Source organism: Xiphophorus hellerii, chromosome 6 (assembly GCF_003331165.1).
Source record: "Xiphophorus hellerii strain 12219 chromosome 6, Xiphophorus_hellerii-4.1, whole genome shotgun sequence".
Taxonomy (NCBI): domain Eukaryota; kingdom Metazoa; phylum Chordata; class Actinopteri; order Cyprinodontiformes; family Poeciliidae; genus Xiphophorus; species Xiphophorus hellerii.
In genome coordinates, this window is record NC_045677.1 from 23,643,305 (window position 1) to 23,669,550 (window position 26,246).

General features: G+C 37.1%; 2 protein-coding genes across 2 annotated transcripts; both read left to right on the forward strand.

The window, feature by feature from the left end:
- Positions 1–235: 235 nt before the first annotated feature.
- LOC116721328 (poly(U)-specific endoribonuclease-C-like) lies at positions 236–5,384 on the forward strand. Its single transcript, XM_032564982.1, has 7 exons — positions 236–362; positions 1,776–1,875; positions 2,359–2,470; positions 2,550–2,671; positions 3,101–3,213; positions 3,618–3,771; positions 4,720–5,384. The coding sequence occupies exons 1-7, from the start codon at positions 352–354 to the stop codon at positions 4,978–4,980; spliced, it is 873 nt and encodes a 290-aa protein (XP_032420873.1). The 5' UTR covers positions 236–351; the 3' UTR covers positions 4,981–5,384.
- A 699-nt stretch (positions 5,385–6,083) lies between these two features.
- Positions 6,084–26,108, forward strand: cc2d1b (coiled-coil and C2 domain containing 1B). Its single transcript, XM_032564957.1, has 26 exons — positions 6,084–6,190; positions 6,472–6,604; positions 6,711–6,855; positions 9,380–9,483; positions 9,973–10,092; positions 10,465–10,605; positions 10,933–11,242; positions 11,960–12,081; positions 14,195–14,273; positions 15,646–15,729; positions 17,194–17,330; positions 18,035–18,107; positions 19,163–19,284; positions 19,357–19,486; positions 19,694–19,866; positions 20,668–20,793; positions 20,877–20,935; positions 21,062–21,178; positions 21,262–21,335; positions 21,515–21,573; positions 21,927–21,978; positions 22,243–22,342; positions 22,423–22,513; positions 23,043–23,165; positions 23,261–23,303; positions 24,012–26,108. The coding sequence occupies exons 2-25, from the start codon at positions 6,542–6,544 to the stop codon at positions 23,267–23,269; spliced, it is 2,613 nt and encodes an 870-aa protein (XP_032420848.1). The 5' UTR covers positions 6,084–6,190; positions 6,472–6,541; the 3' UTR covers positions 23,270–23,303; positions 24,012–26,108.
- The last annotated feature ends 138 nt before the right edge of the window (positions 26,109–26,246 follow it).

Below are 26,246 nucleotides of genomic sequence, written 5' to 3' on the forward strand. Positions count from 1 at the left end.
GTCTAGCAAAAATACATTTGCTTTGTTTATATAATCGATTTCTTTTTACAATTTTAAATTTAAACTTAATGCCATTACATACGTTCAAAAAACAGTCTTATTAGCGTACTAAAGAAGATTCGCAACTGTAACAGAAGACTACGGAAAACCCCACTTCTCTCTCTCCTAACTTCACCTCTGAGTCAAAAACAGACCCGCCTATCTGATGACGTAGAGAATGGGAGGGGCATTGTGATTGGCTAATGTTTTTGGAAACGTCAAGATTGACGCCTCAGATAACTGTTCCCTGTAGTTTAATGAGAGGGTGTCAGAAGAAGAAGAAGAAGAGATTTTTTTTCACTAAAATAAACCATGGCCAGTGGGTAAGCATCGACTCCAAACTTACATTTTTGTTTTTCGCTTTGTTTTCTCTATAGTTTCAGCTAAATGTTAGTTTTCTCCAACATTTTGAGATACTTCCGGGTATAAAAGCTTATACATTCAAAAGTGTTTAATGTAGACATGTAATAATAACGCTGTAAGATGACACTTTTTCTTGTTTCTATACGCATATTTTCCTCTCAAGTGAAACTGTATCTTTCTTTTCACGACTAAAAGCCGCTCTAAGTACAAAGTGTAGTTTTAAAACTGTAAATATGTGGAGATTTTATGCAGGAATGAGGATTGTTGTGGATGTGGCTGCTGCAGGGTCTGGTACTGCTTAGTGGGTGAAATTATACAACACAGCAAACAGGACATGGTTGATTTTATAGTTTCTGCTGATATTTTCAGATCTAAAGAAAGAACAGAGGAGTTTCTGTGCCCCTTCCTGTCATTTGGTTCTTACTCACCATGTGCAGATCCTACATGACATTGAGGGTGTGGCTTTTAGTTTTCACCTGCTGTTTCTAAGAGGGAAAAAAAAGCTGCCGAAAGACTGCAGAAGGTTTTCCCAGTTGACACACCTGTTTGTTTTCCACTCTGTCATTATATTTTTCCAAGAAAAAAGTATCACGAAGTTCTTGGAAATAGACAGGATTTTCTGCGAAAAGTGTTTAACTGAAAATTAGATGAAAGCTCATTACATCCAGGTGTCTGCAAAGTCTGAAACAGAGTTTTGAAAAAAAAGGGGGGGGGATTACCTAAAACCAAATCTCTGTGTCTATGAAAACAAAGCCAAAACAGACTTCCTCTTTATCACTAACTGCTCCAAGGTTGCAACACATCTATCGTTATTACCATAAAAGCTACAGAGGCTGATATGGTCATGCAACTTTTCTTTTTTTCTCCCACTATTTTCCCGTTTACTGAGGAACTCAACACCATTGTCACTAAAGGTGAGCCCCACCTGCTCACCTGTTGTGATACACAACTTGAAAGCTGAAACTACATCGCCTTGCAACCGTCCTCATAACCATTGAAGGTTTCTTAGGTTACAGCCACAAAAATCTGTGTATTTTATTGAGGGTTATATGCGACAGACCAACACATAGTACTGCACAATGTCTGTCCTCCTGAGTCAACACTGTGTGGAACTTCATGTGATAAAATAATCTTTAATCTTATTGCATATCTTATTTGACAATTAAAACGCAATTGAAAAAAATGGTGTTATGAGGGCCAACTCATATGTTGTGTTTGTTTATATAGTTTTTCTCTCCAACACATGGAGAAGCTGGATCTTCTCTCTAATTTTTTTACAGAAATTAACTCTTGACATGTGTTTGTCTTATTGATCTTGCCTGCTTTTACAACTCGTGATTCATCAGTTGTCTTTGCTTTTCCCCCCCCAACAGTCGACAGGCTAACCGGGAGCTGACTGAGGTGCTGAATAAACTCTGGCAACTGGACACAAACCGTCTGAAGCCGGGAACTGACTACAAAATCTCCCTTCAGGTCAGTCCTGCATGTTGCAATACATGCAAACCTACCTGGAAGATTAACTTCTAACATCAACATGTGAAAAGCTCAGTCCTCTCTGCTTGACTTAACATCAATAAATAGGTATTTTTTTGGATTAGCTAAATAATTGAATAGCAAAAGGTGCTTAATATGAGATTTATTAGTAACAGAATTTGAACAAGGTGAAGCTAAACCTGCGATTTGGAGAGTTCTTAATAGAATTTATTTATATAGAGAATGTTTTTCTTTTATCTTAAATGCAGAATGTATATATTTCTTGTACAGTTTTGGCTTAATTACTGCTCTGACTATGTTCTTTTAGCAATGTCTGTATAATCCAGTCAACGATTAGTTGATTACTAAATTAGTTGACGATTATTTCAACATCGATTAATAATGATTAATCGTTTCAGCTCTAATTGTGTGTAATGACAAGCTCTGTTTGCTTACCTGTATTCTGATTCTTTCTGTCTTCAGGGCAAAGCGGGTCATGTGGCTCAGGGCAGTAACAACGCCAGAGATCGGGCCCGCGCTCCTCTCTTTGCTTACGTCGATGACGGAAAACTGAAAAATATTGCGACTTTTGCTCGTAAGTATCAGTTTAACATCAATTTGGTTTTCTAGAAGCTTGCTTTTACCACATCTGATGTTTATGCTTGTAACTTCAGGTTTTATCAACTTGCTGGACAACTATGAGATGTCTACAGGCGTGTCAGAGACGGTCACTTCAGAGGAGCTTCAAGAGAATCGGCTCTTTATTGACGCCATCATGGAGACTGAGCTCATGAAGGTACAAAAGCTTTAGAGCGGACTTGCTACTTGGTACAAGCTCCCATTACCAAAACACATAAATATTGTTCTGTCTTATGTCAAACAGTGTTCAGATGGATGTTAGGCTATAAAGGCCAGCTAATAATCAGACCAAAAACAGATTCTTAATGTGAGACTGTACTGTTAGATTTTGATTTTAAAAATATTCAAAACAGTTGGAATTGTTTCACTTTTTATCGCATGGCAAAGTGTAAAGTATTGTCGTTACTTAGATGCAGCAACAAATAAATTGATAGGAATGTCCAGAGTAAATTAGCCAGTCAGATTTTGTGCGGTTAAGTACAAAATCTGTTTAACTGCAGAATATTTTCAAAGAGTGAAAATTTGATGGTAGTTTTCACACATTTTTGAAAAATAATTATGATGAATTTTGTTTTTCAACTCGTAGTATGCTCACAACTATCTGGTAAAGAAAGGCCAATCGCCTGCGGACCGCGGACAGTTCAAGAGACAGCTGTACGACATCTGGTTTCGCCTCTACCACAGAGGCAAGAGTGCAGGGTGAGTGTTGCTCTGACAGAAGTGGATTATTTTTAATATTAAAAAAAAAGATAATTTATTGTAAGATGTGAAGCTTTGTTCATCTGAAAGCTTGCAAAACAGCAAAGTAAATTGCTTTAAAATTTATCCAGAAAAAGACATTTAGGCACTAAAAGTTAGCAAAAGTTTCAAAAGTTAGCATAGCCGGCAAACAAAAAATTATCTCCGCAATTAGCGCATTAGCATTAGCTATACACTACTGTATATAGGTTCTTTAGTTTACTGATTTGGAAGCTGACAGATATATTGTACGTGGTGCTTCTGTTACTCGACAGTGCAAACTTGATAAGGGGAAATAACTTTTGAAATGTTTTAAAAATGTAATTTAATTAGTGAAGAAACAAATGCACTCTTTATTGTTTCAGAGAGGATTCTTGTGGCTTCGAACACGTGTTTGTTGGAGAGACCAAATATGGCAATGAGATCATGGGTCTGCACAACTGGGTGCAGTTCTACCTGCAGGAGAAGCACGGCCATGTGGACTACAAAGGCTACAAAGCAAGAGACAACAAAGACACGGTAAGAACATCATGCAGGTTTCTATTCAGTTAGGAAAATAATAGAATTTGATTTAATCAATCAATCTGGATAAATATGGAAACAAATGTTTGGGTCACCGTGTTTGTATCTCCAGACATCATTCCCTGTACCATTGTTGGATAGACTGGTGGCATTTTTGACAGTAAATTCATAGTAAACCTTTGAATTCATGCTTGGAAAGAAATTGGTCCAAAAAGGACCAAAATTTGGTTGCAGAAAATGTGCTCAACTTGATCAGCATAAAACATCTAGACAAGTTTTAAGGGGAACCATCAGGCAAAATTCCCATTTTGGACATTTTTATACTTCCATTTGGGTTTTCTATTGCTTCAAACAGCCCAAGACCTTAAAAAGACACCCAGCTGTTTTTGGGCAATAAGTTAATATTTTTTGGTGTTTAGAAAAGGAGCGGTTTCAAAAAACTTCCCCATAAAGTTACATGTGTTGTTTCCTAGCAACCCCAGGCGAGCCCAGCCCCGTTACCTAGCAACCCAAGCTGAGCTCTAGCATGTTTGATCAGCTGGTTTTACCACTGTATGCGCTGTACAATGGCTGCTGGAAAGGACAAGTGTTTTGTTGTTAACTTACCATTCAGAAACCACTTGCTGCATTCTTGTTGGTTGTGCAGGAGGCTCCAGTTCTGCTTTTCAAAGATGTATGGTTGTGTAATTGTGCATCTGTTTGCAGCTATTTTCAAATTGAGAGTGTAAAGATTGAGTTTGGGAGTGTGGCCAGCAGCAGCTTATTTGGATTTAAAGTGACAGGAGGCTCTAAAACACTTAATAGGCAGAACTGATCAGACTAAAATCTCATTATCTAAGAATGAATTTTTGCAGATGACCATTATTTTGTATATCCCTAACCTGTTTAAGAAAGCGTAGTGGTCACCTATAAGCTCCATTAAACTGTATTCTGTTTTTTCTTCAGCCTGATGAGGATGACCATGTCCTGAGCTTGCAGTTCAGCTGGAAAGATTTGGTGAAGCCGGTCGGCAGCTCCTTCATCGGCGTCAGCCCAGAGTTTGAGGTCGCTCTGTTCACCATCATCTTCCTCATGTCGACTGAGAAGATGACGTCAGTGGTGGTGAAGGTGGACGAGTATGTGCTGGAGCTGGTGGTCTATCGGCACGGCCGCGCCATCGGCACGTCCTACCCCAAACTGCTCAGCAGCAACAACAGGGATTTGTAATGTGACGGCCATGCTCAAAGAAATTCTGCTTTATTACACTCCAACCGTAAAACAAACATGGAGCAGGTTGTTTTATGTTAACTAAAACCCACGCCTTAAATATCTCTTAACCAGACGTTGACTGAAAATGAAAGATTAAATATAGTAATCAGATTTGTGTCACATGCTGCCACCTGTAACATGATATGTATTTGCTATTTCTCTTATTTGTACTCAACTTTTAAGAATCTTTAAGCCAGAAAGGTTTGAAAAATACTAATGTTTGCAAAGAGATTATGACTTTCATCTGCAGTTTCCTAGCGGTTAATTTCCTCTACATTATTTTAGAAAATAATGTAATCTGCTTGTTTACTAGTAAAACCTGACTGTATTTTTATTGAATAAACCTTTTTTTTGTTTTGGTACCTCTGACTCTGAAGCATTTTTTTGTTTTGCTTTATTTAAATATTTATTTTTCTTTTTAAATACCCACCTGATGGATTTTGAAGAACATGGTAGATGTGGTCTCTTCAGTTTTATATTTTTGAAAAATTGTCTCTACTCTTAAACAATGTCATCTTAATGGAACAAAAAAGGGTGTACATGGTTATTATAAACTATATAGAAATGCCACTCATTCTGATATCTTGCACCTTAGACACTGTGCACCTTTTTTCTTATTTTTTCTATGTTTTCCAACTTTTCTTTGTTGTGCTTGAATACAATGACATTTAGTGGCTTTATTGAGGGTGGCAGCAATGCCTGTCTGCTGGACAACTGTGGTAAGTTTCTGTTAAATTTTTTTTTTTAATTAGTCTTATGTGGTGGCATTTACAAAGTAATTTTTTTGGTTATCTGTAGTCTATAATTATCCAAATTAACACAATGAAACGACAGAAATATCTGTAGTTATGCGTAATGAGTCTTACTTTTGATTTGAGTTCCTAAATATTACTTAATATTCTAAATTAGATATTTTAAGTGTTAATAAAATTTTCCAATAACAGATGAATGTAATCTAACTGACGTAAATCTATGTAAAGTTTTTAATTCATGTAGAGATGCGTTCAGCGTTGTCTGCCTGTCAGACATGACTCGGGGCTGGACTTCCATCTTTAGCTGCTTTCAGACGCCCTCTCTCATTGCGCATGCGTATTCAAACAAGCGATGTCAAACCGCAGAAGTGAAGCTGATCGTGTGATAACTACCTCATGAACTGGTGAATGGACAGGTAAACAGACACACTACGCTGAGTTTATATTGTAATATTTAAGTTAATCACTGGCGGTGAAGGCAACAAGTGGAATCTGGGTGTTAAATCAACTTTTAGAGTCGGTAAAAAGTAGCATGTTTGGCTAACAGCTTTAGCTCTGGTCAGTTGCAGATCGTTGTCACGCAGCGACGGTTGGGAGCCACCTGACAACCGCTCACATGATTTCAACTACTGCAGCCGGAATAAAGACAGCAAGAAACAGGGTTTTATTTAATTTTTTAATGTGTTTTGATTTGTAGGGCTAGTTCGGATCAGACGGTTGTCGCTGAAGGGTTTGTTAAACAACAAAAAGCCTAAAAAAAAGGCAACATGTTTGGCAAAAAGAAGAAGGCACCGATGCCCAAAGGACAGGGCGCTGCTGCGGCCAAACAGGTAACAACAAAAACACAACAACAACTTTAAAGCTAAAATTACGTTAAGCACAGCAGGGAAGATGATTTAAATGTTAAACCTGAAATGTGTGGGGTTTTGTTTTTAGATGGGGTTATTTGTGGACTTGAACCCAGAGGAGATGATGATGGGTGCGGAGGAAAACCTGGACGACCCGGATCTGGAGGCTGAACTTGCTGCTATTACTGGAAATAAAGCAGCTGCTAGAGGAAAAGCCAAGCCAAAGGGGAAAAGTGAGTTCAGAGCTCAATAATTGGAGTTTTGTAAACACACACAATGATTCTGAATGGGCAACATATGTTACATTTTCTGTAGATTTTTGCACCTTTTTCTAGGCATGTCACGATTACAAATTTAGCTGGATGATAAATTGTCCCAGAAGTTATTGCAATAAACGATAATAGTGTTATTTTGACACCATTTTCAACTAATCTAATGCAAGAACACATTCTCAAAGATCAATTAACTTTAAATTCTAATGAACATTTAACACTGCAACTGGAAGACATTTTAAATATACAAAATAAATAAACAAAGTAACAGAAGCAACAAATAAAATTAATTATAAAGTGTTTGTAAACAAAATTTTCCTTCAAGAAAAGGGCTGGTTGAGACCAAAGCACCAGACTGAAGACGTTTTTCATTCAGTTTTTGGTAGAAAGAGAAAAATGATTGAGCTTGTTTTAATTTATCATGTGATTAAGTGATTTGTTGCTTATTGTGACAGGCCTAGTTGCGATAAGTTTATTCAGGCACTGATCAGACCTGACATTAACATTTGTCCCGACTGATTCTGATACAAGAAATACTTTTTTAGCTATTCCAACAATCGAATATTAGGTTTTAGTATTGTTTTGATTTGCTTGAGCTGATTCTGATCCCTCTGAAGAAACTATAAAATAAGAAGGTGACTATGCTAAGAATAGAGGCGACTTCACACTGTGTGCATGCGAGAACAGTCACTGTAAAGCACGGTTTTACTATTTTAAAACGATATGAATATGGAGGTAACATTTTTAAGCCGTCTGTCGCATCTTATATTAGCGATTATTGATGTCAGTGCATCTAGCAAAGAATGTGGATCCTTACCTTAACTGATTTCCACAAGCTTGACATTTCTGAATCCATAACAGATCGACACTGAGAACTGAGCAACTGCTTCGCTGTAATATGTTCATTTCTTCCTGATATCTTGCTATCCAATGTGTCTTTGCAGCCTCAGTGATCCACAGACATGTTGTAGAAAACACAGTTTCCTTTCCTGTAGTTTCTTTCATCTTCCAGCTTCCGCTAACCTAATTTTTAACATCTGACTGATACTGAAATTGACTGTACCTTCAGTAAACATTTCCAACTTCATAAACCTTATGAAAGAAACATTTGATCTTTGATTTTCTGGTAGCTTGTTGATGGTCTGATTATGTTTACTGACTGATTTATTTGCGCATGTCTAGATCTTGTGTAATCACTACTACAAGAAGTCACTTTAGCTAACAAAGTTCACATTAGGACGGCTTAATATTAGAAAAGTCTGAGTGAGATATTATTATTGAGTATTGGAGTGATGATGTCAGGTGAGATTAATATATTTTCCCAACAAATCCTATATTTTTGTTATTTTATATTTGTAATAGTTCAGACAAAATATGTATACAGATTGTTTATTATGCAAAACCTTTAATGGGTTCAACTGTATAGCCTTACAGACATGATAGTAAACAAGCATGAGCATCGCTATCCATTCTTCTTCTTCTCTGTTTAATGGCTGCTACTTTGGATCATTTGCCTACTTCTCTCCCACTCCTTGTCTGTTGCACCAGTTCTTTGCATTTCTCTCTTCACACAATTTCCACTTTCAGCTAAATGACCCTGCAGCCATGGTGAATTTTAATAACTTTTATTTGTTGTTTTATGGCCTAATCGGCATCACCTTTGTTCAGTTTTTAGTTCCTTTGTGTTTCTCTAAATCAATTTGCGATCAGGCTGCTAAACTAGCAATCACTAAAGGTGATTTGGAGGAGGACACCTTCCATTTGTTTGTATTTATCACTGGCCATGGAGGATCATATCATCCAGGATGGATGTTAATGATATGTCTGATCAAAGCTTTAAACTCAACTTAGTAAACAAACAAGGTTTGCTTCCTAAAAGCCTGCAGTGTTTTACGTCACTGGAAAACAATGCAGTGATATCACTTTCAGTTTTATGACCTTCAGACAGGTGGGATATTTGCTTAGTAGTCTGTACTTTGATCTCCCCAGGTTTTATAATAATAATAATACTATTTCTTTTACTAATGCATCCCCAACCCATTAAAGACCTCCTGATATTGGTAAAAAAAACAAAAAAACATTGAGGTGTTCTGGGTCCCTTTTAAATTGGACCTGAATTGATCAAATATGATGGATATTCTGAACTGTTTTGGTCGAAGGAAATCTCAAATTAATCAAAGATTCATTCAGTGTTTTTATTGTTGAACTGTTGAACTGCCTTGAGTCTGCCTGAGATTCTGTAACTAGATTCTGGAAATTAATCTCCTGAATCTATTATTCTGGAGATTAATTTGATTAAAAATTGGCACATTCTGCATATTTTTTGCTTAACCATTCAAGTGGTGAAGCTACAACTATGAGGAGTTTTGGTTAGGACATATTTACAAAGAAGTGTTCTGAAATTATAGAAACATTAATTATTATCATCTCCATGATTCCTGCTGTTTAACACGTGAAAATCTGATTGCATGTTTGTATGTTGTAGGCCCTCTGCCCATGGAAGACATTGCAAAAATGGCTGACGAGTGCATGCGAGACCTGGATGAGGATGATGACGACAACAATATTGAAGATGATGAAGATCTATTGGTTAGTGCTGAACATATTACACACTCTTGTCAGAGAAACTGATCATTTTGCAGAGCTCTATGAGTATTAGGGCCATAAAAATAAACAGTAAAGTCAAAATACTATGCGAATAAAGTAATAGTATTACCAGAATAAAGTTATGTTGCGAGAATGAAGTTGAAATATTATCGGAATAATATCATAACTTTATTCTCGTAATTTTATTTCTTTTATCTTCTTACTGTGGCCCTAATATTCCATTGAACCAGAAAAGTTAATTTTTTTTTTAAACTAAAAGCTACAACTAGTTCAACCTGCAGAAGAGGAGGAGAACTTTCTATAGATTAGTAATAGTAGACATTAATTTAGCAGTGTTAATTGATAATTGATCAGTGATCATCATCCTTAGATGATCACTGATCTACATGTCACTGCGCAGGTGGAAAACTTTCCATTCATCTATAAGTCACGCCTGGTTGTTGATCAGTGGGCGCTTTCTTTCTCCATCAGGCCGAGCTCCAGGAAGTGGTGGGTGACGAGGAAGTCGGGGATGCAGCAACTCCTTCCTCCACATCCTCCGCCTCTGCTGAGTCTTCTCAAGTTGAAACAGTCGAGCCTCCAACTGCACCGGTACGAAACAAACAACACGTCAAATAGACTTTTTCTGTTTTTAGTTGTTGAAAGTAGAAGGAATGAATTTCTGTCCTAATTTCCTGTAACGCACATGTGATGACTTATTTTGGAAACAATCCAACCGGTAATAGTTTCGGTTGGACCGCAGTTTTAATTTCCTTGCATGACTTTAATATTTAAATGATTTGTGTTATTCAAATTCTAAACAGTAATTATTTTGGTGTGTATGTCCTTGGATTGTGGCTCCTGTGCAAGCAGCAGAGGATTGCAGCTCACAGTTTGCATACTGACTAATTTATTCAACTCCAGCTCTTTTCTGGGTTTGTTTACGTTACCTGCATGTTTATTTTTTGCATGTGGCTGAACCAGGAAGTAAAGGTCTCCAAAGCAGCGCCCGGTAGCCTCCAGCATACTCTGGAGGAGCGAGCAGAGATGTATAAGATGGCGATAAAGAATGCAAAGTCTGCAGGAGAGACATTAAAAGCCAGAAGATATGATCGGGGTCTGAAGGTTAGTAAAAATGCACCATGATGATGAAGATATTTTTATTTATTTAAAGGCTCACTTGCAGAGGATATATCTGAAATTAAAATAGACATGTATTTTTGTGAAAGATTTATTTATAACCTTTTCCTGTCTGTTGGAAAGAAGTGAGATTTCAAATTAAAATATCCTTCGTTTGTTCTAGTAGTTGATAACACCTGATCTGAATTAATACATGTTCATTTCAACAGTAGAGAGCCTCTTTTTTATTTTATGTTCAAAACAGATAGAAGAAGTTTATTAAGTGATTAAAAAAAGTTTTATTCCGTAATAATGCTGGTTTTCTCTTGACAGACTCTGGAGTCGATGATAGCCGCTGTGGAAAAAGGAAATCCTGTAAACGAATCGGAGATCCCGCCACCTGTAGCTACCGGAGCCCCAACCGCCACATCTCGACCCGCTGTCCCTTCCAGACCCGCTCCCCCTGTCCCCTCTCGTCCTGAGCGGGAGACGGAGACGACCACGCTGCCGACGGCCTCACCCGATGCCGTCACACCCAGGAGTGAAGAAGAGCGGTCTTCTTCTACTAGCGTACCGACTCTGAGAGACCTTCCATCGCCGGACGAGACTCCTGCTAAGCTGTCAAAGCTCCGACCGACAGATTGTAAGTTTTACAGTTAATCACGTATTTTAATATAAAAAGAAGTTAAGTTTTAATAAAAAAGAGCCAAAAAATGAGTTTTATTTTGTTAGTCAATCCTGCTGGCATCTCTTTTTATCATCTTGTTGGCACCAATGTGCTTAAATTTAAACTAGCTTATTCACATGATAAATTAACACAAGCTCATGATTTATTGTTTTTCTCTTTTCTCTCTTTCTACAAAAAAATATATGGCAAAAGTCTTCATTGGTCTCAACTAGACCTTTTTTTAAGGACAGTTTTTTTTTTGTTTTTGTTTTTTTACAGAGACTTCATTATTTGTTTTATTTGTTGTTTCTGTTGGTTTGTTTATATATTTTGGAAATTTAAAATGTCTTCCAGTTCTAGTGTTAAATGTTCATTAGAATGTAAAGTTTATTTATTTTTGAGAATGCATCTTTGCATTATATTAGTTGCAAATGACCCCAAAATAACAATATTATAGTTTATCGCTATAATTTCCGGGATAATTTGTCACCCAGCAGAATTTGTTGTCATGACAGGCCTATGTCGTTCAATACAGATACTTTATTAATATAATTGTTTATTTATAAGTTTATTCTCGTTAAGCTGTTAATTTTTTGTCAGAGACTCGTGCCTTTCATTGGTCTGAGTGGAATAGCTGACTTGTTGCCTGAATGAGGCCTTTCTCTCTGGTAATTGTTTCCTCCTCCGTTGCAGCCGTGAATGAGGCGACGAAGGCGATGCTTTTGGAGAGGCAGAAAGAATACAAGCTGGCAGCTCTGAGAGCGAAGAAGGAAGGAGACATGGAGCAGGCCAAGCTTTACTTCAGGACCAGCAAGGTGAGTTCAGTCACCCTGACAAACATTTTAAAATATCTTCTGTGTAAAACATCATCTTCTGTTATCCAAGTGAAGTTTTGTTTTAACAAAAAGCAGTTAACTTTTTGGTGGACAGATCCCAAGAAAAACTACAAATACAGTTTTTAAAAAAAAACATGTTTTATAACTCCTGTGTTGCATCTGCAGATGTTATCTCTCATTTATTTGAATGAAATTCAGTCAGGTTGTTGAGCAGAAAATGATTTTGTAACAATTGATAATGTTTTGTCCTTATTTTCTCCTCGTATCACTTCAGTGTTTCCCCTTAAACATTAACTGTTAAATGTTGCTCCTTCTAAAATCACATAATATATTGATTATTATGGTTTTTAAGGACTTGGAGATTTATTTATTGCATTTTTATAGTCATGGCAGTGATTTATAAATGTTTTTTTAAAGTCAAGTAAACGTATCTAGGGCAGTCAAACATAACATTTCATTTTGATCATGTCTGCTATTACAGTTGGGCGTTTATTAAAAGGATGAACAGTGTGGTGGGAGATTAAACCAGAAATTCAGAATTTAAACCCCCTGTATTCACCAGAAGTTTCTATTTTAATGTGGTTTCTGCTCGGCATTTTATCTCTTTTTGCTGTCCTGTTTTTCATAGCGTAACACAAACCTTCATAAACACGTTACCAAAAACTGTGTTTACGCTCACAGCCTTTACCTCATGCAGGCTGTTCAAACCCAAGCAGTGATTTAAGTGTACGTTCTGTTGTTGTGCAAAAGCCCCAGCATGTTGTTGCTGCTCCAGATTCTGCTGAGCAACGTTGTTCTCAGTTTGGACGGACTCTGGAAGAACAAGAAGCTGCTTTCATTTTGCATTTTATCACTACTTAAAACTCACTGGACAGGTTCAGTAAGCAAAACGTTTTAACATTTCATTTGAAAGCACGCATATCTCCAATTCCCATTACTAAACGCAAAGATATGATCTGTTCTGGTCAAAATGACATCCTTAGTAGTAAAAATTCAAACTAAGGGTATTAATAGTTATGATTTGTGTTAGAATTTTGCTGTTAGAGATCTAGAATTACAACAACTAGAACATCAATATGAAGAATGGCGTACTAGAAAGGTTGACTGTTGATAGGAAGAATCTCATTTTAAAAAAATCTTATTTATACTCCTAATATCAAAATAGAATAATGTAAAATAAATACAAAGAAATAAATAAAAATACCCAAACTAAAAACAATATTAAGTAATAAACTGTGTTTACTGTAAGAAAGTGGATCATCAGAGGGGTTTTTATCAAGTTTGGATGCTGAAAATAAAATCAAATGTTCTGAGTTTCACATAGTCTACCCAACTACCACCATAAACTGGATTGTTTGGGCATGTGGCTGAGAAAAGCTGTTGTTTTTTGCATTTTATTTATGTCAAATGTTATCTAGGTTTGGTTTGTCTGTGATACAGGAAGTATGTCACTCTAGAAATCAGAATTTTTTTTTTACGAGGAAGAAAAGATTTATTGATTTAAAAAGGAAAAGAAAAGCCTATTAAATCTGAAAATGGCTTGCCATAGAGCCAACACTGGCATCTTATTTAGGGTTTACTTTAAACTGTAACATTGCATAATCTTTAGTGGTATGAAACCATAACTTGTTCTAAACCCTGAAACTGGATCCAGTTCATGTCTAGTGTGTGTAGGTGTGTGTGTGTGTGATTACCTTGTGTAACAGATTCAGACACCAAAACAGAAAGCAGAGCAAACAACATAGACAGAAATGTAGATTTAGATCACATAAATAATATATATAAACTGTAATTCGTTTTATTGGAATACAAGGCATAGGTTTGTTCTGTAGGAAGAGTAACCTTATGCTGTAATCAATATGTCAAAAATAATATAATGTTAGGAGAAACACTGTAAAGTTTGTCACCACTCTTTAGCTACTTAATAAAACTGTTTTCCTCAATCAGATGTTTAAGATGTTTGCAGTCTGTTTGTCGGAGCGTGTTGCTGCACTTTCCCACTGCCAGATTTCCCTCAGAGGAATGTGAAATGAAATATGCCAACAATGCCAGAGCTGACACAAGAGCATTATTATTTGTTTTTTGTGTGCAGAACTTCGATGCAGTGATCGAGGCGTTGGAGAAAGGACAAGCAGTCGACCTCAGTGGCCTTCCTTCCCTGCCTGGAAAAGGTCAGGAATGCTGGAAATTAATCAGGTTTTATTAGGGAAGAAGATCTGAATCCCATGGAAGCTTACTGCTGTCATGGAGGAAAATAATAAACACCATCACCATATAATGTGATAATTATATTGGAGAAATATGATGCATATGTAAATGTGATAAATTTATTTCAAATGGTGTATCGCCCCAGTTCATCTTTCCTCCAATAACGTCCTTAGCAGGCTAAATTCATATTTAGATTCACTTTATTTTTGTAAATTAACATTACAAAAAAGAAAAGAAAACAAAATATTACTTTGCAAACCAATAATTTACCAAAAAAGGAATGAAATCCCTTGCATGTTATTGTTTACATCTGGGAATTTCACACAACGTGGAGGGTACAAAGATGATTGTTTTACATGCCCTCTGTAGCCGCGCTGCTACGATAAAACAACTTCGTTAACTAAGTGAAACCAGGAGATGTAGGTATTATTAATTTATTGCAGTGTGCCACAGCATGGGGGAAAATAACGCAGAAAAGTCTTTGAAGAACGAGTCAAAAGTGGTTACTGTGGTAGAATAGCTACCGCTGCTATAAGCTAAGCTAACACAGCTGTGGTTGATTAGCTAGCTAAACCCCTGCTCTACTGATGGTCTGTCAGAGTTGGTGTTTAGGTGTTGGTGTTAGTTTAGGTTGCCTTTTTTAACTTTTTTTTTTACTGAACCAAACTCGCCGATTTTCACATCACATCTACATGTTACGGTTGTCGAAGTCGAGCTAACTGAACTACTTGCCTCGCTATTTTTTTTCTTAATTAAAACTTTTTCCTGTTATCTGGTTGTTGTTGTGTTGACAATTAGTATCAAATCACTGCGTTCCTTTTTTATTTTATATATCGGGCATACATTTAAGATTTAGCACTTTATATTGATAATTTAACTGCTAAAACCAATGCTAGTCATTGACAGCAAGCAGCTTTTTGTCCTCTATCAGGAAGACGGAGGTGTGACGACTCTGCAACGAGGTCCATTGGCTGAAGCCAAGACTTAAACTTGCCTATAATTGAGAAATAAGAGTGTTATTTGTCTCTCTTTTAATACCCCCATAAACCTGAACTTTCCGTTTAGTTGGACTGAAGTTGTTTGAAACTAAATGTTCAATCAACCCTGATTTCCTTATTAAGGCAACTTTTCACAAGGTTTATTATATCCAAACTGGCTTTACGTGGACTCAGGATTATAACTAACTGGATATAAATGGTTTGTATTGTGAAGTGTTGTGAAATAACATTGAAAGTACATGACTAAACTATTTTGGTGTGGGAAATTACACCAAATCAGAAATGTGTAATCTGTGTTTTTGGGCCTGGGATTAAATATTCACCTCTTGTGTTTCAGGTGCAGGAGGAATCTCTGCTGCAGTGAGCAAACCTTCATCTGAGCAAAACTTGCAGGCCTCCCAAACTGTTACTGCGGCGTCTGGTAGTTATCAATTAAATATTTAATTTCCAGTTTGTTTTTTGTCGTGTTGTTACCAAATTCCTTTTGTTCTCTTTCCAGTTAACTTCTCTTTGAGATGTTTTATTTATCTCATGAAAAGTGACTTTAAAGAAGGACAAAACATTAATAAGGCTCCAGTGAATCAGGGAGGGAATCCATAGCTGTTGTAAACGTTTCTTTAAACTCAAAAACATTTGTTTCTCAAATGCTTGGAGAGGCAGTCTGCATGTCTAGTTGGTGGATTTTAATTAGCTGTGGGAATGAAAGTGATGGTAACAGCTGAATTCACTGATTTACAGGGCTGACCCAATACTTACGGTGATACAGTAACAGTTTCTAAACTGTATGGGGAAGTTTAGAATTTGATTTAAGTATTTTCTATGCAAATATATTGTATCCCCAAATTTTATTTCACATCTTTTTGTCAAAATGTTTGTCCTTCTACCCATCAGTCCGTCCATTTATTTGTACGCCTGTCCATCTATCCAAGCAAATCTCCATCCATCTATAATTTATCCATTGATTTATTCAACCATAATCAATCCATATGTGTGTTTATCTATCTATCCAGGTGTCTTTCTTCTGTATATCCGTCCATCCGATCATATTCCTCACAGACATTTTGTGAGTGAGCGATAAAAGAAAAGACTCTTTATGTTTGACTTTGGAAAACTACGGAGCCCCTAAGGGGACATGGAGAGAAAAAAAAAGGAAAGAAATCCCGACTTATTATCTCGAGATCCCGACTTATTATCTCGAGATCCCGACATCAGTACATAATGACCTAATCACAGTGATGGAGGACACCCACCCATGGGGTAGATATATAGATTTTTATTTCGAGCTTGGGCTTGAGTATAAACACATTAAATCAGTGCTTGACAGCAGACATGGATTTAGTATTAGTGAGAGACATCTGAAGAGAGTTTTCAGAGCGCGGGGACTCATTCGGCGCAAGTCCTTTTCCGACTTGGCAGTTTTGGTAGAATTCATTAATAACCAGCTACAGTCCTCTGGACAGCTTCACGGTTACCGATGGATGTACGCTAAATTGCATGTGCATGATATCCTCCTCTGGGACATCTCTGGACCGCAGAAAATGATATAAGTCGTCCTCCATAATCAATGTAGACACACTCCCCCACGTTTACCGCATAAAAACATGCCTTTCCCCCCAAAAAAAGTAACTCGCGATTTTTCAGAAATGTCGCGGGATCTCGAGATAATAAGTCGGGATCTCGAGATAATAAGTCGGGATCTCGAGATAATAAGTCGGGATTTCTTTCCTTTTTTTTTTCCTCTCCATGTCCCCTTAGGGGCTCCGTAGAAAACAGACTTTAAGCATAAAAAACACACAGGAACCTTGAGTTACTATTAACATATACTAGCAAGAGTCTTCAGTCTCTTTGTTATGAGGTAGAAATTGAAGAAATAAAACTGTTTCAGGCCCTGCTGGCCCTTCGGCTCCCAAAGACGTTCTGGAGGCTCTGGAGCAAAGACGAGTGAAATATGTGGAGGCATCAAATCAGGCCAAAGCCAGCGGAGACGACCGCAAGGCCCGAATGCACGACCGCATTGCTAAGGTACGAGGGAACGCCTGTTACTGTCAGTACAGCGACTAGACTGCATGTTTTCAATGCTTTCACATAGCAGATGGATTATTTTTTCACTTCTTTATTAGTGCCTTAAAAACACAAAATGTTACTGTATTTTAGTCTACGTTCTAATGCAAATATCTTAATTCTCTTGAAATAAATCAAAACTAATGTACAAGTAACTTTTCAGCAATATGCAGAAGCTTGTTTTAAGCCAATACTTTCTTAATGTTGATGAAAAAATACTAGTTCACTTATAACATGTAATAATGTCTTGTTATAAATAAAATAATCTGCCATAAATAGCGCTTTCTCATTATATTAAGGAATTATTTACTTAAAACAAGCTCACGTATCTTCCTGAAAAGTTATTTCTAAGTACATTTTAGCTTATTTCAAGTGAAGTGATTTTGTGTTACCATTTAAAATTTATTTTTTAGTTTTTTTCCACATACATTTCAGATCATCACAGATTTTATTGTAAAACCAAAATGGGCTGAGTAAATACGAGACACAGAGTCACTTCCTCCCTAATTTAACCCGTAAATTATGTGGAAAGTTTAGTTAAATTTTTCTAATGGTCAGTTTCCCATCAGACATGTAGAATCAAGACGTACGATAGAAAATCTATTTATTCTCTTTGTAAATTACAACTTACTGTAACTAAAACCGTTTCAATCTCTCTGCTGCAGCAATATCAGAGCGCCATCCGGGCTCACAAAGCCGGGAAACCAGTCAACTTCGAAGAGCTTCCAGTTCCACCTGGTTGGTACCATGTTGCTAATTTTATCTCATTTTATGGCTTTATATCCTGCTTAGAGAGGCTGAGCAACAAAAAGGAGGAAAGCCATGCCAAGTTACAACTTTATGGCAGCAATAAATTAATCCTTGGTCCATTTATTAAGCAGAACCAGTCCTGGTTCCTACAGTTGACCGGTTCCAAAGTATGAGCTGGTAAACTGGAGGAGTGTGTCATTGCTGTTGGACTTGTGTCAGCATCTAGGTATCATATATCTATAAAATTCACTAGTAGATGGTAAGATTAGAGCAGGAGTCTCATTAGCTGGATATTTTTCATGTTTGATGGTTTATTTTGAAGATGATGATTGAAAGATCTGAAGGCTGTCTGTCATTTTAACTCTGCGAAAACAAAATCTAATCAAGTAATAAAGCTAACTCTCAGCTACTGTTTCAGCAAGAAACAAGAGCAACAGTACAAATTCCACTGGCAGATTATTACTTTCATACAACATAAATGTAATAATTGTCTTGTTAAAAAAACGAAATAATCTGCCAGTGGAACTTGTACTTTTTAAAAATCAATTTTAATGAGTTATTGACTTAAAACAAGCTCTTGTTTTGTGTTGAAAAGTTACTTCTAAGTTAGTTTTGTCTTATTTCAAATGTACTAAGATATTTGCACCAGAAACTAGACAAAATATTTTTGCACTGATTATTTTAAAAATAGATTATAACTGTTTTTGACACTGAGTAAGAATGACAATGAAAGGTTTAGTGTAATCTTTTTATTAGAGATTTCTGGGACCTTTTCTCCTTTTTTTTCTTGCCTTTCTTTGCTTCCCTGTGAAAAAGATTTGTTTTTTGTTGAGCTTTAAAAGTCCCAAGTCATGGATTTTATGGCATAGCAATGAAAGTTTTAACTCCAAACACTCAAATGATTTTTAATCTTTTGTCCTTTTAACGTTTCAGCCAAAGAGGAGGATGTCACATTTTGACCTGTAAATTGCTGCTTTTTCAAACAAGAAGCAGGATTTTTCAGCCTGATTTAAAAGAAGCTAAATGTCGGCTCGATGTTTCAGGTTTTCCTCCGATCCCAGGCCAGAAGGTGGCAGGCGATGAACAAGGGTTGGTCGCTACTCTGGAGGCGGCCAGCAAACTCGCTTCCACTAATGTTGAAGATGATGATGAAAAGGAGGAAGAGGTGAGTTTTCTGGTTTTTCTTTGGGTTTTCTTTTACAGTAGATTGTTTTCCTCCTGACTCAGTCTCTCTCAGTCAAAGGTTGGTGTTTTAGAAAAGCTGAAGGAGCCGGCGTTGGACGTCCCATCAGCCGGTCCAGAGAGGAAAAGGTCACCGTCGGCTTCGCCTGACAGAAAGTCTCCAGAGGAAAACCTCTCGCCGGCAGGTTTGTCTCTGAATCAGCATCATTTACTGACTGACTGGATTAACATCCAAATAAACAAAAAGTACCCAAGCTTATGAATATATAATGACATAAAGAATATTTGACAAAAAGTTTGATCTTGAAAAGTGCTTGAATTATTTTGTAGGAAAAGTGTGTGAATCCTTCGTGTTATTCCTGCTTCAGTTGATTTCTTTGTGTCTTCTCCAGCCGCTCAGCTGCTGGAGCTTTTGGACAGCAGGAAGAAACAGTTCATGAAGGCGGCTCTGCAGGCCAAACAGAAGGACGACATGGAGCAAGCAAAGGTTTTCCTCCGCACCGCGAAGGGCTTGGACCCCATGATCGAAGCGGCGCGCAGCGGCAAAACGGTCGACATCAACACGGTGAGCAGGAAAACATGCCCTATTCCTGTGTTCTGTGAAACGTCTCAAACTTTAGGAAGTTTTCACACCTAGTATAGACTTTATTGAACTGGGGCTATTGGACTATATCTTCAGCTGGTGGGGTTCGCATTCACACTGCACTGAGACAAACGATCCAAACTAATTGAAAAGCTGTTCCCCTCCTGGCCTGTGGGGGCACTGCACCAATAACTACTGAAGGAATTGACACAAAAACTGTTGAAGAAGACCTGAGTTCAACTTTCTTCTTCATAGAATGAAAACAAAAATTACTGGTATCAGATTTTAGCGGTTGAAGAATTAGTTTGGACATCGCCAGCAGGTGTAAAATCACTTTAAACCAAGTTATATTCTGCTTTTCCTTGATCTCCGGATCGGCTTTACTCGACATGCAGACCCGTTGCCGTGGCAATTGGCACAAGACCTCCGCTAACCCACAGAGCAGAGAGTAATATATTTACCATAATGCCCTGCGCTGCAGTCAACTTCCTGTTTTTGGATTGGCCTCCGGTTTGTTTGCATTCACACTGCATTCAAACGGCGTCAGAGTTCACTTCAACCGAACCGAGGCCGAGGTTTTTAGGCGGACCACCAGAGTCCGCTTTTTTAGTTTGTATCGGAGTCCGGTTAGCTTTCACTCGTCCCCAAATGAACTGGACCTTCCAGACCAATGAACTAGTTTGATTAAAGCGAACTGAACAGGGCTGGTGTGAATGAATCCTTTGTGATGTCTTTTTCCCCCCAAACAGCAAACTGTAACAGATGTTTGTTGTTCTGTTGAAGCTGCCATCGCCCCCTGGTGACGAGGAGGACGACTTCATCCTGGTTCACCACAGCGACGTTCAGGTTTCAGAGAAAGCTGGCCCGGTTTACACACAACTGTCCAACATCCTGAAGGAGCAGCATGAGGTGAAACTCTGAGAATCAAACCCTAACTTTGGCTTCTTCATTTTTCTTTCTCCAACTGCTGCGATTTCCATTTATCCTTCCAGAAATGTTTGACGTACTCCAAGCAGTTCACTCACCTGGGGAACGTCTCTGAAACTACAAAGTGAGGCTCCTCTGTTGTTTCCTGAAGTTTACCGCTGCACTGATTTGTTCTTGGAGCTCCGGATTGTGATGAAATGATCTGATTTCCTGGAGCATTACACTGATGTGACGTGTTTGTGTGTTTGAGGTTTGAGAAAATGGCAGAAAGCTGCAAGAAGAGCCTGGACGTCCTGAAGCTGGCTCAGTCCAGAGGCCTTCCTCCCCCTCCGCATCACTTTGAGGAGAAATCCTTCCGCACTGTGAGGTGGGAGCATTGCTTATCTAGTCCTGACCAGGTGTTGATCCTCATGTACCCCCAAGGTGTTTACAGTTTTTCCCCTTCTCTAGAATATTTCCAGAGCTGAGCAGCACAGACATGGTGGTTATCATCGTGAAAGGAATGAACCTCCCTGCTCCCAGTGGTAAAAACTATTTTCTGTACCAGAGACACAGCGGAGAATCGGATAAACTAAAGTGTTTAGCTGAACGTTTCCTGAAAAGTCGGATTCAATATGACTTTTTTATGTTTACATTTATTACTAAATATTATGTTTTGAAGGAAAAACTATAATATTCTTCATGGTTGTTTTATCTTCCACAGGAATTCAACCAAATGATCTGGATGCTTATGTCAAGTTTGAGTTTCCGTACCCCAGCGCAGTAAGTTTGTTTAAATTAATATTGGATTATTTAGAACAAGTGACTAGGAAGAGGATTAGGGACACTAAAAAAACCCAAAACTTACTATATTTTTTGGTCAGAATTTTTACTTTTTTCCTCAGAATTTTTTTTCTCACAATTTTGACCTTAATCTCAGAGGATTGAAGTAAAAAAAACAACAGTGAGAATTATTTTTCAGTGGCCCTAATCCTCCTCTGTTCATGACATTTATGATAAAGTCTGTTTTCTGCTTCATTAAAATCTGTTTTCTTCTTTAATAAAATCTGTTTTCTTCTTCATTAAAATCCGTTTCCTGCTTCATTAAAATCCGTTTCCTGCTTCCTCCCCTGCAGGAGCAGCCGCAGAGACACAAAACAAACGTCATCAAAAACACTAACTCACCAGGTAAATCATGAATCTGATGTCGAGACGCTTTCACTGCTTTTTATGAATATTTTGGAACATTGTCAATAAACTAGACCTTAAAACAAAAAATTTTATTTAAGAAAGTTGTTTTCTTCAACTTTTACTGAAGCCATTGCTAGACGCAATTGATTTATTAATTAGTGTTGTTGCTGTTTTTTTCCTGTTGGCTCCTGAAGTGATTATGGCTTTTGTTCTCCAGATTTGGCTGCTCATGACGTGTTTCTGTGTATTTTTTCTTCCCAGAATACAACCAGAGCTTCACGCTGTCGATCAACCGGAACCACCGCGGCTTCAGGAGAGTCGTGGCGTCAAAAGGCCTCAAACTGGAGCTGCTGCACAAAGGGTGAAGCTTTGTCTCATTCTCATTTAAAATGTACTCATATTTACCAAAAGACAGAGACACGTTCCTTTCTTTCGTCTCAGGGGTTTCCTGCGGAGCGACAAGTCCGTCGGATCGGCGCTCATAAAGCTGGACAAACTGGAGTCACAGAGCGAAATCAGGGAAATTGTAGAGGTAAGAAAAAGGAGAAACTCTGCAGAAATGTTCAGCCTGTTCCTTTTTTTGGTAACTTATTGGTTTGTAAAATAGGATTTTATTTTGTTTTCTTTTTTGTGATGTTGTCAATTTACCAAAAATAAAGTTAATCTTAAAAATATTGCTAAAGACATTAAGTATGTTTTCTAAAAGACTAAAGCTAGCTGGCCTTTTCTCTGCTGTCACACAGAGTTTCTGATCCAACAGTGAAACTGTAACTTATAGGAAGTCAGGATTTACATTTTTAAATAATTTAATGTAAACACCATGTTTGTTTCACCAGATGCAAATCTGAACTCTACACACTAAAAAAAGAGAACGTAGCTCCAACTTAAAAAAAATTGTTAATTTATCACATTAAGTTTGTATAAACATAATAAATTTACTTGAATAAACTTAACTTGGTCACTTGTAATTAGTTCACTCAAAATATAGGTCAAAGAGCTAATCTAATAATAAATAATTGCCGCTCCTCGTGTTTTTTTTTTGGTTTTTTTTGTTCTGGCAGGTGATGGACGGCCGTAAACACACAGGAGGTCGAGTTGAGGTCAAAGTTCGTCTGCGGGAGCCTCTGAGCGGCCAGGATGTTCAGACGAGCACCGAGCGCTGGCTGGTCATCGACTCCTCAAAGGTAAACAAACTGTCACAACATGTTTTTTTAGTTGTTTTTTTTCTAATGTAATCTTTCACCTGTTGAAATGTTTTCTAACTTTCTCCCTTTTTTAGGGTCTTTAGATTTTTATCCAATTCGAAGGAGTTTCACTTGAAGGTATGTTTTTTTACATTTCTTTTTTAGTGAATAAATAATATATATATATATTTGATATTTGTGGTTTAAAAAACCCCATAAAACTTCTTATTTATTTAAGAATCAATTTCCACTTTCTTGATCTTACAGTCACCAATCAGTGGCAGAAATATCAGCTTTATTTGTTTTTATGGTGGGCACTAATAAATGTGCACTAAAAACTAGGCGAAAATACTTGGTAAGATTTTGTTTTTACAGTGTACTGTAGAGAGGATAGCAAAATATAAGATTTTTTTCTGAATTTTTAAAATATTTGTCTTAAAATATATTGCATTTTCTTAAGTCTTGAATTGTCCTAAAAAGTTTGAAATTGTATTCAAAAGTTTTAGATTGTCTTAAATTGTCTTAAAAAGTTTTAGATTGTCTTAAAAAGTTTTAGATTGCCTTGAATTGTCTTAAAAAGTTTTAGATTGTCTTAAAAAGTTTTAGATTGCCTTGAATTGTCCTTAAAAGTCTTAAATTGTATTCAAAAGTTTTAGATCGCCTTAAATTGTCTTAAAAAGTTTTAGATTGTCTTAAATTGTCCTAAAAGATCTTAAATTGTCCCAAAAAAGTCTTAAATTGTCTTAAAAAGTCTTGATTATTGCTGGTGAAACCTGCAGCTGTTAATCCTCATTAATCCAGAGATTTGTTTCAGAATATTTGATCAATAATCTCTTCGCCCTGCAGGTGAAAACGGGCTCAATCAAAAACTCTTGGGATGACAAAGATGAGGTTCGGGGTCTCTGCCGAGGACGGTGACTGGTTCACATGGGACTGCGACCTTCACTGACCTTGGACGTCTTTAAACTTTTGCACATTAGCGCCACGCGGCAGCGTATTTTTGCACAGGAGACGGTTGGTGTCGTAGAGGCATGAAGCGATGCGACGACTCAGGCACCGGTTTTCACGAATCAGCTGCGCGTCTCCTGCTGATGCTGAGGAGCTGCTCTCATCCTGCCGGCTAACTGAAATTCATTTCATATCCTGCAGCCAATAATGTGTACAAATTCCTCATGTTTATACGAGTCTGGGATCGAGAACTTCACTATGCACTAATACCAAAGTAATCAGAGTTGCTGTAAAATCCTGCACATTTGAAATCACCTTTAGTTGCCAAATCTGCCGCAGACGTTTGTACTGACATTTATGCAACATGGCCGACATTTTCCCACCTCTAGTTTTCACCGTTTGAATCATTAAGCCAAGAAGTTACGAAGAAACTCGAGGTGCGACTTTATTTTAGAGACGACACGCTCTGAGCGCTTCCTTCTCAGACTCGACGATTTACATGTGTTTTGTTTACAGAGAGGAGCACAAAACCACAGGAAACCTTAGTATATAAAGATAAAGGAAGGGGTCAGAGGTCACTGAGTAACTTATCTAAAGTTGTTGTCTTTATTTAATGTAGTTAAATGATTAGTTTCCTGCTTTGCATCACAATTTAAAGGGAGAAATTATTCCCTTTGTGGCTGGAAACTTTACTTTCAGCAGAAAGACTGAAAACTGTTGGATGATGTCAACTAAGCAAAAAATAATAATAATTTTTAATTATTTTAAAGCCATTGTTGACATTTCAGCTCTTTCTGGTTGTTTTGTTAAAGGGCCAGTTACTGTAAAACAGAACAACTTAAAGTAAGTCATCTGTAAAGTTAAAATTTGAAAAAATCTTTGTCACCAAGTCTCGTATGTAAAACTTAAAGATGTCTTAAAAAATAATAAAATTGTCATTTTTGCAGAAGAATAAACTTTCACTGAACATTTTAGAGAAATCTATTTATTCAGCAGATAAAATTATTTTAACACATTAATATTCAATTCCAATATTAAATTTTTGGATTAAAATCCAAAAATCCTTAGCAACTTCTTTTAAAATAAATTTAACTGAATAATTTCTGAAAAAAATTTTTTTTAAAGCCGATCAGAGTTTCTAGGAACTTCTAATCTGTGACTCTGTTTCCCTGGGGAATTAATAAGATGTGACACAGCCACCCATCTCTCCTCAGTGAGCCGGATGAGACTGCAGGCAAAAAATAAATAAATCTCCAAAGGTCATAGTTCAAATAACGTTTTGACGTCTTGCATACAGCTGTTGGTACATTGGTGTCCAATGTAAGGTTGGTGGGCCATTTGTGGCCCTCTGAATGATTTTACAGATGGACACTTCTCTAATTTCTTTATAAATTAAAAACATTTCACCTCAGAATAAATATAATGAAGAGAAAGTAATAAATTTTTCTCAAATTCTCAGTGTGAGTTTATGCTGCTGCAGTGAAATGACTTTAAAAAAAAATTGTTCTGATCACAAGAGTTTGCATCGACAGAAACTAAATCAGTTAACAGATTTTTGTTTTCTGAAACGCCTCAGACTGAGCGCGGAGAAGCTGTTAAATTTGCATACTGGCCCTTTAAATCTCCCAGCTGTTTAGCACCAAATGAAGCCATAAAACCTGCTGAGCCACGTGAGTCGACGCCATTGTGACCTCAGTTTGGTCCTACATTTCACATTTTGTCTTTATTCTGTGCAGAAAAGAACTTTTAATACATATTTGGTCGCCATTTTGTTTTCTGGTGTTTAATCGACTGCAGGTTCATAAAATAATCTGTTGATGTTTCTGTGAAGCTGCACCGTAATGTGTGTGAGAGCATCTAAAACTGTATTAGAAATTAATATTCTGATCATGATTCAGTGTAACATCAAAACCAATAATTTTACTGTTAATTTAATCCTGCTGCATAAAAGTTTTCCTGCAAAAAAAGGACATCACTTCATTTTTCTATAAGGTTTATTTTACATATGCTTTTATTCTTCAAATAACCACATCACGACATTTGTAAAAGAAAAATAAAGTACAAGAGTTTTGGCTTTCCCAAACTGATAATTAAAAAAAAAAAATAAAAAAAATAACAGTAAACAACTGAACA

Bases quoted from the DNA above. Each gene is read 5' to 3' on its own strand.
- LOC116721328 (XM_032564982.1), top strand. The intron at 2,471-2,549 runs GTAAGTATCAGT...TTGTAACTTCAG, and splicing joins AAATATTGCGACTTTTGCTC to GTTTTATCAACTTGCTGGAC. The intron at 3,214-3,617 runs GTGAGTGTTGCT...TTATTGTTTCAG, and splicing joins CACAGAGGCAAGAGTGCAGG to AGAGGATTCTTGTGGCTTCG.
- cc2d1b (XM_032564957.1), top strand. From the start codon at position 6,542: ATGTTTGGCAAAAAGAAGAAGGCACCGATGCCCAAAGGACAGGGCGCT. The intron at 19,487-19,693 runs GTTTGTCTCTGA...TGTCTTCTCCAG, and splicing joins GGAAAACCTCTCGCCGGCAG to CCGCTCAGCTGCTGGAGCTT. The intron at 22,514-23,042 runs GTAAGAAAAAGG...TTGTTCTGGCAG, and splicing joins AAATCAGGGAAATTGTAGAG to GTGATGGACGGCCGTAAACA.